Source organism: Oratosquilla oratoria, chromosome 28 (genome assembly GCF_046742065.1).
Source record: "Oratosquilla oratoria isolate Oo_2021 chromosome 28, ASM4674206v1, whole genome shotgun sequence".
Taxonomy (NCBI): Eukaryota; Metazoa; Arthropoda; class Malacostraca; order Stomatopoda; family Squillidae; genus Oratosquilla; species Oratosquilla oratoria.
Genome location: NC_134804.1, coordinates 4,537,367 through 4,550,401, shown reverse-complemented (window position 1 = coordinate 4,550,401; position 13,035 = coordinate 4,537,367). Strand labels below are relative to the sequence as shown.

At 40.7% G+C, this 13,035-nt stretch overlaps 1 protein-coding gene across 5 annotated transcripts in view; it reads right to left on the bottom strand.

Moving 5' to 3' along the window:
- Hmgs (hydroxymethylglutaryl-CoA synthase) overlaps positions 1-13,035 on the bottom strand; it is a 285,981-nt gene that overhangs the window by 74,226 nt on the left and 198,720 nt on the right. For all 5 annotated transcript variants that reach the window (XM_076210936.1, XM_076210939.1, XM_076210938.1 and 2 more), the window contains one exon: positions 5,820-5,982. In XM_076210936.1, coding sequence (XP_076067051.1) covers positions 5,820-5,982 — 163 coding nt within the window. The remainder of the gene's footprint in view (positions 1-5,819; positions 5,983-13,035) is intronic.

The following is a 13,035-nucleotide window of genomic DNA, read 5'->3' as shown; positions in this document are numbered from 1 at the left end:
TCTTCCCTTTTACTCTCATCTGTACCCCATCCATGCACATTAAAAGACCCAAACCTTAGGGTGCTGGTCGGAAAACTCCTAGACCCTCTTATGCCTTTACTTTTTTTTAGGAATGTCCCCTGTGGGGCTACAAGGAGAAGGATGCCTAGTCCCAATCCCTGTCCCTTTCTTCTCGCCTCTTACTATCCAATGCCCTATATCTCTCTTTCATGAGACCCACAGCTCCCAAGTAACTAGCAACAGCCACCAGACTGACATATGTTACTCAAGGAAGAAATACTGTGTTGTTGTACAGTTATGGCTATAGTGGGGAAATGTATGATGAGCTATTCAGTGTATTCTGTGTGATGGCTGAATCTGGAGCAGTTTCTTTCTGCAGCCAGGTCTATGAAATATATTACAGCAAGTTTTCCTATTACCATTACATTATCTAATCATAAGCTAAATATGGTTATATCTTTCAATGTGGGTTTGCTTTAAATTTACTGACAGCCCAAACCAACTGTGAGTTACATTCAGTAAGATGGCATGAATAGTGATTTTGCAAGTACCTAAGTTAAAATGGGAAAATAATTTTTTTCCTATACCCACCTAAAGACTCCTTGCATTTTATACATAAACTGATTTCTAAATACTTTCCACTTATCCAGCTTCTGGAACAAATAACGGGTATCATTAAGTGGTGGTCCTGCAAGACAGATATTAAAGAGAATCATCTTTCTGCTACCCATCATCAAAACCCGACAATAATCTGGAGGTGTAGTTGCAAAGGTGACACAGAAACATCCCACATTGATACAGTACCCCACAGTGAAGTGCAAAGTTTCTTCTCAGACAAATCTACAGAGTGGTCAAAGGACCAATGCAGCACCAGACTCTCTACTCCACCAAATTCTTTCATACCGCCATGAAAACACAAAAAAAAATCCCTCCTAAAACCACATAAGCAAGACTACATTCAAGTCACATCCAGCACTAACACAACACTATCACAGAATAATCCTAGCCACAAAACCAAATTTAGATGTGTTCAAGATGAAATGCCTTTAAAGTATGGTGGGGGTTGATGGGCTGGATGGAGTGAGAAGAGAAGAGGTGATGAGGAGAATGGTGGCAGAGGGGAAGTTGAGAGATAGGGTTGATGAAAGAATATTGAGACAGTTTGGACACATGGATAGAATGAGTGAAGAAAGATTAGTGAAAAAAGTGTGGAGGGTGGGGATGGAGGGAGTGAGTGTGGGGAGCAACCGGGGATGGGATGGGTGAATGAGGTGGGGGGCATTAGGAAAGTGGGGAGAAGACAGAGGATGGGGATGAGTGGAGGGTGGTTGTTCATGGATGATGCTGTGATGCATGGAGGGGAGTGGGTGGGGGATGGGGGTGTGAGGAAGTATGTGTGAATGATATTTTGATACAGTCTGAAGGGATTTCTCCCCATATTCTCTTTTTCTGCATGAGGGGATGGAGGGGGGCTCACTGATTAAATGAAACAGCCTTGCTGTGGATGCGTTGTGTCTTGCTAGATTGCTTCTGACCCAGGGAAGTGGGCGAGATGTAGGGATGACCTGTCATCCAGGAGGAGCCAAGAAAAGAGAGGAGGAGGGATGGTGAATAGGAGTAGAGTATGTGGGGATGAAATAGGTGGGAGTGGATTTATGCCTTTGATTTTGGCTACCTCCCTTGTAAGGAGGAAAAAGCCCTTGCTATATGTATGGCATATGTATGTACAAAAACAAATTGTCCCAGATGCAAACATCATACAGAAAACTTTGAATTCCTCATTTTACACTGCCTCACACTAATCATATCTAGAAATCAACACTATTATTTCCTTGATTGACTTATGGGCCCATCCTGTGGCTCTTGCTGGTTACCTGGGAGCCATGGGTGGTCTTTTGCAAGAGACAGGGGTGACCATCACACTAGTAAGGCAAAAAGGTTCCTAAAACTCACTCAACATGTACATAAATACATATATATATATACATACATACATTTACCAAAGGCTTTCCCTCCCTCACAAGGGAGGTAGCCAAAAAACAAAAGCACAAGATCCACTCTCACCCATTCCATCCCCACATACTCCACTTCCATCTACTCCCCTCCCTCCCTCTTATCTTGGCTCCTCCTGGATGATGGGTCATCACTGCAGGTCACCCACTGCCCTGGGTCAGAAACAGTGCTGTAAGACACAACACATACACAGCAAGGCTACTTCATTAAATCATGCAGAAATGGAAAAGATGGAGAGAAATCCCTTTGAGCTGCATCAGTTTATTTTTCACACATACTCTCTCACCCCCATCCTCCACCCACACCCTTTCATGCATCACAGCATCATCCATACACAACCATTCACCATTCACCCCTATCTTCTGTCTTCTCCTGTCCTTCCTCAACAGACATTCCCCTCTTTCCCAATGCTCCTACATACATACACCACACCGCATTCTCACACCCAACTAGAATCCCATTTGTTGTCCTGTTAATCTCAGTCCTTTGTGGATGAAGGGTCATCCCTATCTCCTAACCACTGCTCAGGTCAGGGGCAATGTAGCAAAGTACAGCATCTCTACAGCAGGGCCCAACAGCTGAATCTGGTTTACCCTTCTGCTTCATTACATGGTGACCCTCCAACTCCCCTCATCCACGTGAGAATTGACAGAGCAGACATGAAGAAATCCCTTCAGTCTGTGTTGATTTCATATTCATTCACAGCCACTTTCCACTCACATTTATCTCTTGTCCTATCCCTTCTCTGCTCAACAGACACATCTCCTGCATCCAATTCCCCTATCATCCCAACCACACACCTCATTCTTGGTCTTTTCCTCAAGTTTATTCCATCTGCTTCTACTTTCCACACCCTTTTTCTAGTCTCTCTTCATTCATTCTTTCTATATGCCCACACCATTCCAGTATTCTTTGATCAACTTTATCTACAACTCTTTCAACTTCTGCTCTGCGCTTCACCTACATGTTTCCCAATCTATACATACTCATAACCCCCACCATACTTCTTAAACACTATCTCAAAACAAATTTAAGATGTTTTTTTCTGCCTCCTTTAAATTCAAAGTCTCTGCTCCACAGAACTAAAGGTGAAGAAACTACACAACTAGCTACATTATTCTATGCTATGGGCCTCCACACTCACTCCATTGTTATGTATTGTCATGTACTGTATACATGAATTGCAACTGTGATTATAGAATACTTAAATTATGCCTACAACCACTGAAGGGTCCATGCAAGAAGTGGTTCTGTGAAAGGGATATCAAATAGTGTCAACCCCATGACTGTTGACTTCCTCATCTCCATCTGGAAATGCAGCCACAAAGGGCTGGCATATGGTCTCACAACCATGCCCAAGTTCTTTATCAACTTCAACTGTATTTCCTCCACCTTTTCACTAAAGGAGTGCTGATAAATGGTAACAACTTCTCTCCTACAACTGTACTACAAACTGATGAAAAAAACAAAACAAAAAAAACACACACTAATACACGGACATCATGACAAGTTTTAAGACAAATGGTTGGAGAAAGTGGTGTACAGAAATTCCAGGATGGAGCAGATGCACTTTTTTCTCTAACATTTCGACAGTCTTCTTCAGAGAAAAAATGGTACAGGCAATTGGGCATATGGCTGCTTATGTACATTTCAAGAAGATCTTCTCCCATAGTGTAGGAGCATACTCCAGTCTAGGCCTTATTAGCGTGATTAGTATTTTTTTTTTAACCATTTCTTCATCTAAATAGGTAAAAGCCACCTTTATTGATCTTAGCAAATTGTAAGATTCCCTGACAATTTTGTCTATCTGTTTATCAAGGGATATGTCATTTGAGATAAAGACCTGGGAGTAATTATCTCAAATGACATGTCCCCTGATAAACAGATGAACAAAATTGTCAGAGAATCTTACAACTTGCTAAGATCAATAAAGGTGGCTTTTACCTATTTAGATGAAGAGATGATTAAAGAAATATTAGTCACACTAATAAGGCCTAGACTGGAGTATGCTGCTACACTATGGTCATCCAGTATCAAAAAGAATACAAAGAAAATTGAACAAATTCAGAGAGCAGCCATGAAAATGGTCCACTTTCAAACCTGTCATGTAAGGAGAGATTGGCTAAATTGAAATAACTGACTTTGAAACAAAAACGAGAAAGGGGCAACCTGCTGACCATTTACATAATCATGAAAGGCACAGAAGTCATTGATAGAGAGGACTTGTTAAATTGGGATAAGAGATATACAAGGGGACATGATAATAAACTCAAAAAGAATAGTTAGTTAGTTAGAGAGAGAGAGAGAGAGAGAGAGAGAGAGAGAGAGAGAGAGAGAGAGAGAGAGAGAGAGAGAGAGAGAGAGAGAGAGAGAGGAGAGAGAGGGGACAGGACACCACGAGCATAGCTCCCCTTCCCATTAAATACAACTAGGTAAATACAACTAGGTACATCTGGTGGGTCGTCTTGAAATGGAGCTTGCTGATTGGTCTGTATGCGCATCTGCAATAACCAATCTCGCCAAGGCATGTCCCAAGCCTACAAATCCTTCTCACAATTAGTTGTTACTGCTAAATTGATGTTACCTGCTTCTATAGTTTTCCTTGTCATTTTTTCCATACCAGTGTGAAGTATCTCTACATTATTCCAATTGGATAAATGGCTGTGGTTCATGGCATGTATTACTAACAAGTTAGATGTTCTGTGGTGTTGCATATCATTCTTGTGCTCATAGATTCTTTTACCAATTCCTCCTGATATTTTACCAAATTAAGCTGCATCACATCAGCCACGAGGAATTTTGTATACTATGCTGTCTTTGTTCTTTCTTTCTGTGTTTTGGTTTCTGGATATAATATCTTTCACCTTCTGCCTCTGACAAGTGTACTACATTGTGAGGAGCTTGGATAGTGTTTCACCTTGTCTTGAGAATCAGGGTAAGCATTATACACATGTCAGGGCAGAAGATGAAGGATGTCATATCCAGAAATCAAAACACAGAAAAAAGAAAGAAAAAAAAGAACGAAGACAGCATACTGTAGTATACAAAATTCCCTGTGGCAGATGAGACACAGCTTACTCGGTGAAACATCACGAGGAATAGGAAAAAGAATCTATGAACAGAAGAACAACATGCGACACTACAGAACATCTAACTCGTTATTAATACATGCCATTTACCCAAATGGAATAATGTAGAGATACTTCACACTGGTATGACAAAGAGACAAGGAAAACTGTAGTGGCAACTTGCACCAATTTAGCAGTAACAACTAATCATTGAGAAGGGTTTGTAAGCCTAGCATGCACCTTGGCCAGATTGGTTATCGCAGGGGCACATACAGACCAATCAGCAAGCTCCATTCCAAGACAACCTGCCAGATATACATATAAGCAGTGTATGCCCAATTGCCTGTACCATTTTCTCTCTGAAGAAGACTCTGTCGAAATGTTAGAGAATGAAGTGCATCTGCTCCATCCTGGAATTTTCCTACATCACTCTGCAACAATGACATCTACCTAAAGTTTCTTCCCAGAAAGATCTATGGGAGAGCTAAAGGACCACTGTCAACTGCTGTGGGGAGGTTTTCAGTCAATGAAACTTGAGGCAACAATTATTTTATTATCACAAATTATGCCCAAAATGGTTATACAATGGGTCACATTTGGCAAGACCTGATAGTAATATAACTTTCCACATTACCTCACACTATTCTGCCCTTTCCAATCATATAAAAAAGGCATCTAATTGGGGAAAGGCAACTAGTAATGATAGATTTAACCATTTCAGATGACACTGGTCCTTACCGGAAGGCTTCTAGCCCAGGATACTTGGTCGACACACTATCAGGACTTGCTCTGAGGAAATCATTCAGAGCTAGCCGTGCAAGTGATTTCTGAACCAATTTGCAATACGGCGAATGGAAAAGCATTGCATCCAGGACCTCTAGAGACATACTTGATGCTGATGCTGAAAAAGGAAACAAAGTACTTGTTTTCAGGGATAATGCATGAAATATTCTTACCTGTGAAGGTCTAGACTACACTGGATTGGTATTCAAGATGTAATTTCTGGTTATTTTGCAAATATTTTACTTAATATATAACAACAGTCTTTTCCCCATTGTAAAGAGGTTGCCAAGTGAAAGCATGCCTTGATTCTGCAGAAGACAAATACAGAAAAGGGCTTCCCCAGTCACCTCAACCCACCCCTATTCAGTTGCCTTTCATAAGAAACATGGGAACAAGGTGGCAAACTTCTTATCCCCTATCACAGTAACCTAAGGAAAGATAAGGTGGTGTTCCTGGAGTGGTACAGGAGATTTAAGAACAGCTGAAACTAGGGATAGTAAAAATCTAAAGTTCAGCATTCCTCTACATATTTATCTAATCGTGATGATGATTATTTGGTTTAACGTCACAAACTCCCCCCTATCAGGAAACTAGTACAGTGCCCCTTATAGAAGACTTTGTAGTATGAAATTTAATAAACCATGCCCTTAGTTCAACTTGCTGCAAGTAGCGATGCCCTAACCTGGTCGACCAGGAAGTGTTTTTACCCAATTGTATTATACAGGAAAGGAGTAATGCATGCTTGTTGGGTCTCATCATCTACTCCCCAATTTATCATAACAAGCCTCAATTTCATGTACAGCTTAAACTTTATGTATCCTTAATTTCTAAATATCATATTTACATTTAAATTCATGTATTGTTCCAACTTGGACTATATCATCTTCTAAGCTATTCCAAGTATCTATCAATCCTTATGGGAAACTGTATTTCTTCACTTTCTTTAAACATTTACCATTTCTCAATTTGGTCTCATGACCTCTTGAAGTCCTCCTATCCCTAATCAATAGATCTCTGTCAATAAAGTCTATCTCCTTTAGTGACCTACAACCACTCCTCGTTTAACGACGACAATTGGGACCAGCACGCCGTCGTTAACTGAATTGGTCGTTAAGCAAAAGTGTATACATATAAGTACATGTACTGTATGTACAATGTCCAGCAATACATGTATATTCATTTTCGTGTATTTCCCTCTTTTATACAGTACATTAAAGCTTTATTTACTGTTTATTTATGGTGGTTATGTAAGGACAGGAATTTTGAAGGGATATTATTTTTGGAATTTCATTTTATTTATCTATTTATTTATTTGAGTGTTGACTTGAGAGACGGTTTTACTCAACCAAGAAGCAAAGTAGACAATAGAGCCTTAATAGACCATGAATTTATTCTATTCTATGTCTGCCTATCAAGATGTGTTGGCAAAGATCCTTACTATAATCATTGAAGAAAAACATACAATAGGAGATAGCTACAAATATATTTCAGCTGATTTTGGTTCAACTAAAGCTTCGAGACATTAGAATGTTCTCGAACATAGCAGGCGCACCGTAGCTCCGCCCACCCGTGACGTCACTAACACGTTCGGACAGAGGCATAAACTAAGGCCATTAATTTTAAGAGTAATAGGAAAAATTCCCAACTTTCAGTTCAGGATTCCACTAGAGAAATAGTTTAGGGAGAGATTGTAGCAGCTAGGGGCTGTGTTGAGAAGCGAAATGAAGTTTTACGAAATAATACAACAGGGAGGTTAGTAGTTTACCCATAGATACGAACACATAGCCGTCTCGTTCTTTTTGTGCGCAGCTAAAATTTTAATCTGATGCCAAAAACTATTCCGATAACAGGTATGGGTACGTTCTGTAAGATTAATGAAAATAAATGTCAATATGTGAGTTAAATGATATAGTGCAGATATAGTAGGTAGATAGTTATTATTATTATTAAGTACAATTCTGTCTGTGATCGTTCTCTAATAAGAATACGGGGTTGAAGGTAGACACAATATTGTAAGCAGAATTATACAGTGACCGGAAGGTTGGAGCGTAAATAACTACGTTTTTCCACGTGCCTGTGACCTTACTTATTAAATGTCTCGCATACCCATATATTTTTCATATTGTAAGGATCAATAGATTGTCTAGTTGGAGAAAACCACAATATACTTTTGTATTTCCTTACTATATTTTTGCTTCAGTGTAATAATTAACACATAGCGGACCTTCACTTATATTCTTTTACTACCCCCACTTGGGCATAGGCCTTTTCGCTACCCAGAACCAACCCCAAATGACCTGAGGAAAGGGGACGGAGTCAGACGTGAATAACAAGGAGCAGTTTCCATTTATGGTCAGATATATCCATATAGACGATTGGGTGGTGGCAGCATATACCTTGATTTTTTTTATTTCCCAAATCGTTTTTATGTGGGTATCTCTGATCACTCCCATTGGAGGTGCTCTTGGTTAAACACTAATCAATCGCAAAAAATCGACGGCACCACATTATTGGTGGCCGAGCAGTGGGATTTACGCTATTAACCAACCTGAAGCTCACTTATCTGTGTGTCGACCTAGACAAAGCTTGTGTACCCTGTGGATTGGCAGTACAGTCATCAGAGACAGAATAGATCCTAGGCAGTCACTAAGAGTATAGAAATAGCGGATGAGATTGTGTGGGGAAGTGATGTGTTAAGGTGTATAGCTTTGATGGAACTACACATAATTAAAGGCAGTCAGGTAAAAATGAACAATAAAACGGAATGGGAATCCAATTCGGGAGAGGAAGAAGAGACGAGAGCGAGGATGGAAGATAGACATGAATGGGAATCTAACCCAGGAGGAGCTGTTCTATTGGCCAAATTTAAAGGTAGATGTATGTAATTTTGTAAAGAAATGCATTACTTGTCAGAGGTTCAAGGGTACACAAGGGTTGTCACAGCAATGCAAAGAGGTTCCCCCTGCTACAAAGGCAATGGAGAGAATAGGCATAGACCTAATGGATATGGTATCCGGGTCACAGGGATATAGGTATATTTTGACCATAATCGATCACTACAGTAGGTTCGTTAGGTTTTTCCCATTGAGAACAAAACACCACCAACACATACTACACTCCCTAACCCAGTTCTTCGCAGACTACGGCACCCCAGAGAGCATCGTAGCAGACAATGGAGCAGAATTCACCAACATGGCTTTCAAGAAGTTGTGTGGAGAACAGCAAATCACCCTACTCTACACCACCCCATACCACCCACAAGCAAACGGTGTAATAGAACGGATGCATCGAACGTTGAAGAGCATCCTGGCAACACTATGCCAGGGACACCCAAACAAATGGCCGGATCTACTACAAGCCTGTCAGAGGAAGATGAATGGAGCCACACACACCTCCACCGGACATACTCCCTATTTCGGCTTCTTCGGAAGACACCCACCCCGATTGGCCGGTCATAGACTCCCAGGTGTAGAGGGAACGGAAGATGAAACAGAGGTCGCTCATCAAATCATCCGAGAAACCCACCGTAAGATGACAACGGAGTATCAGAGTGTGGCGAACCGCAGGAGAGGCGAGCAGAAGGTTGAAGTGGGATCTTTAGTATGGATCCGGAAGGAGACTGCTATACCAGGTACCTGCCGCAAGCTGAACCCCAAGTGGGAAGGGCCCTACAGAGTGGTGGGGGCATTAGCAGGACACAGTGTATACGGACTAAGAAATCCCTTCACGGGAAAGGAGACAAGGAGAGCTGCTGCTCAAGTGAAACCTTACTTTGGTTCCGAAGAGTGGTTGGTGGAGCCTGTTGAAAAAGAGTTCCACCCAGACCCGGAAGTGGAAATACTACCACCAAGGATGCATCGTGCACCAAGACGGCTCATCGAGGAATGCTGAAGAAATCAACTGGAGCAACCCGACCAGTTGGTGCCATATCTAGTGATTTAAGGTGCTAAGATGACAGTAGTTAACTGCAATAGGAAATGTAGGGATCATATCGTGGCAGTATATGTCCAAAGAAAAACGAATGCTCGTGCAAATTAATGCAAAGGTGCCCTCAATGTTCCTATATATTGGACCATAAGGCTTAAATGTAACCCACCTATACTTTTATACACGTGTAAGGTTGAGATGTCATAGGATTAAGTATGCATATATTTCATATGTTGTAAAAGGAAATTTCAGCAACAGCCAAGTGAAGGAACTAAATGTCAACTTAGGGGGAGGATAAAGAAGTCAATATTAGCCTAGGAGAGGGACTACAAACGATGGTTAGCGAGCACTTTCATTCGGAGTAGTATTGGAAAATGGGGAAATTCTTTAGCTCGAGTTGGGGTCATGAACCCAACTCAAATTCACAATTGCCCGCTTGACAGGGGTGTAGGACTTCAGGACCTGGTGGACAATCGCCGATTGCCCAGAGGTGAGCCCACAGAAGGGGAAGTAGTGTGCCACCCATGGGGCGAATCCACAAGAGAGAGTCGTGGCTTAGCTCGGTCATAGCGGCTATGCATGTCCAGTCAAATATTAGGTAAGAGTAATTGGGGAACCCAGCCAATACGAAGACTGATGGGAAAGGTCCAAGGAGACATCCACAGTGAATCAACGTACCCCTGGGTCACCTGAGTTCCGTACACCTACGAGTGTGCTGAGGGGAGAGTTCCTCGTTGAGCTATCAAAAAGGGTAATCACTCTCTGAGAACAGGATGAAGTTTTTCATTTCAGGGGGGATTTGGACCACACCAAATAGAATCCTTCACGTGATGTTGCGGAATTGTTCTTACGGGGGGGCGTAGGGCCATGTAAGGACAGGAATTTTGAAGGGATATTATTTTTGGAATTTCATTTCATTTATCTATTTATTTATTTGAGTGTTGACTTGAGAGACGGTTTTACTCAACCAAGAAGCAAAGTAGACAATAGAGCCTTAATAGACCATGAATTTATTCTATTCTATGTCTGCCTATCAAGATGTGTTGGCAAAGATCCTTACTATAATCATTGAAGAAAAACATACAATAGGAGATAGCTACAAATATATTTCAGCTGATTTTGGTTCAACTAAAGCTTCGAGACGACACTAGAATGTTCTCGAACATAGCGGGCGCACCGTAGCTCCGCCCACCCGTGACGTCACTAACACGTTCGGACAGAGGCGTAAACTAAGGCCATTAATTTTAAGAGTAATAGGAAAAATTCCCAACTTTCAGTTCAGGATTCCACTAGAGAAATAGTTTAGGGAGAGATTGTAGCAGCTAGGGGCTGTGTTGAGAAGCGAAATGAAGTTTTACGAAATAATACAACAGGGAGGTTAGTAGTTTACCCATAGATATGAACACATAGCCGTCTCGTTCTTTTTGTGGTATGGGTACGTTCTGTAAGATTAATGAAAATAAATGTCAATATGTGAGTTAAATGATATAGTGCAGATATAGTAGGTAGATAGTTATTATTATTATTAAGTTTTGAATCTGATGCCAAAAACTATCCCGATAACAGAAAAAAAAAAAAGGGTTTAAGGGAGTGTACTCCACAAGCACTGCGTGGAAGGAGTTAAACGGTGTCACGCATATATACATTAGCTATGAGAGTGTAATCCTTAGAGTACAATTCTGTCTGTGATCGTTCTCTAATAAGAATATGGGGTTGAAGGTAGACACAATATTGTAAGCAGACTTATACAGTGACCGGAAGGTTGGAGCGTAAATAACTACGTTTTTCCATGTGCCTGTGACCTTACTTATGATGCCCATAAGCAAAAAAAACTGTTATTAAATGTATCGCATACCCATATATTTTTCATATTGTAAGGATCAATAGATTGTCTAGTTGGAGAAAACCACAATATACTTTTGTATTTCCTTACTATATTTTTGCTTCAGTGTAATAATTAACACATAGCGGACCTTCACTTATATTCTTTTACTACCCCCACTTGGGCATAGGCCTTTTCGCTACCCAGAACCAACCCCGAACGACCTGAGGAAAGGGGACGGAGTCAGACATGAATAACAAGGAGCAGTTTCCATTTATGGTCAGATATATCCATATAGACGATTGGGTGATGGCAGTGTATACCTTGATTTTTTATTTCCCAAATCTTTTTTATGTGGGTATCTCTGATCACTCCCATTGGAGGTGCTCTTGGTTAAACACTAATCAATCGCAAAAAATCGACGGTACCACAGTTATGTTCCCGAAATTACCGTAAATGACCAAATCCGCGTATGCTGACATTCCATATTGAATACCGGGGTATTTTTTTTAGTTTTGACCATGGGCACAATATAGCAGTAGAAAATTAATTATTAATTTTGTAAATTAAAATGTATCAACGTAATATGCAATTTTGTGGGCGGAAATGAAAGTAAAAAATACAATGCTACAAGAAAATATGCTAATGAACGAAGTCGGTAGCATAGGATCGGGATGCCATCTTGTCGTCTGCCAACGTCTCTCACGACGACGACAACGAGGACGAGCCGGATGACATTTAATTTGCAGGTAATGATTTATCAAACACAGGTTAGGTTAGTTTAGTTTAGGTTAAGGGTCCGTCAGGGGCCATTATTCGAAAAAATCTGGTACATGAACGAATTTTAGGAAAACATTTAAAAAGAATCTCTATGATGTTGGCAACACTCCTACAAAGTTATAGAGCTGTATTTCGTTTCTATCTTTTTATACAGAATAAAATAGATAAATTATTGGCAACCTCTGGCAACCCCATTGCGTATGAAATATTCTGTATATTGGAATAGCGTTAATTTTTTCTATAGCTATTTTGTTTTTTTGCTACGGAATTGTGTTTATGGAGGTATTTAGCAACTCCTCCCACAAGCATAGATCAGTAGCACACATCAGGGCATCAGTACCCATCCAAACGTCAAAGTGAGGTCACGTTCTTTTGAAGCTCTCACCGCGCTTCATATTTTTGATTCCTCACTGTAATTTCTTGCGGTAATCATGGCAAGATTGACGAAAAGCCAGCGAGCAAGGAGGAAGAATGCAGTGAAGGCCCTTGCATGCCAGATGAAGAAACGAGAAGGAAAAAAACAAACAAACGAAGAGGACAGCATCCAACAATGTTGGTTATAAAGAAGGATTTGTTGTTCCTCTTCTTGGAGAACCCTATACCCATATTCATAAGTCTGCCCTCGAAAGAAGAGACAAGAAA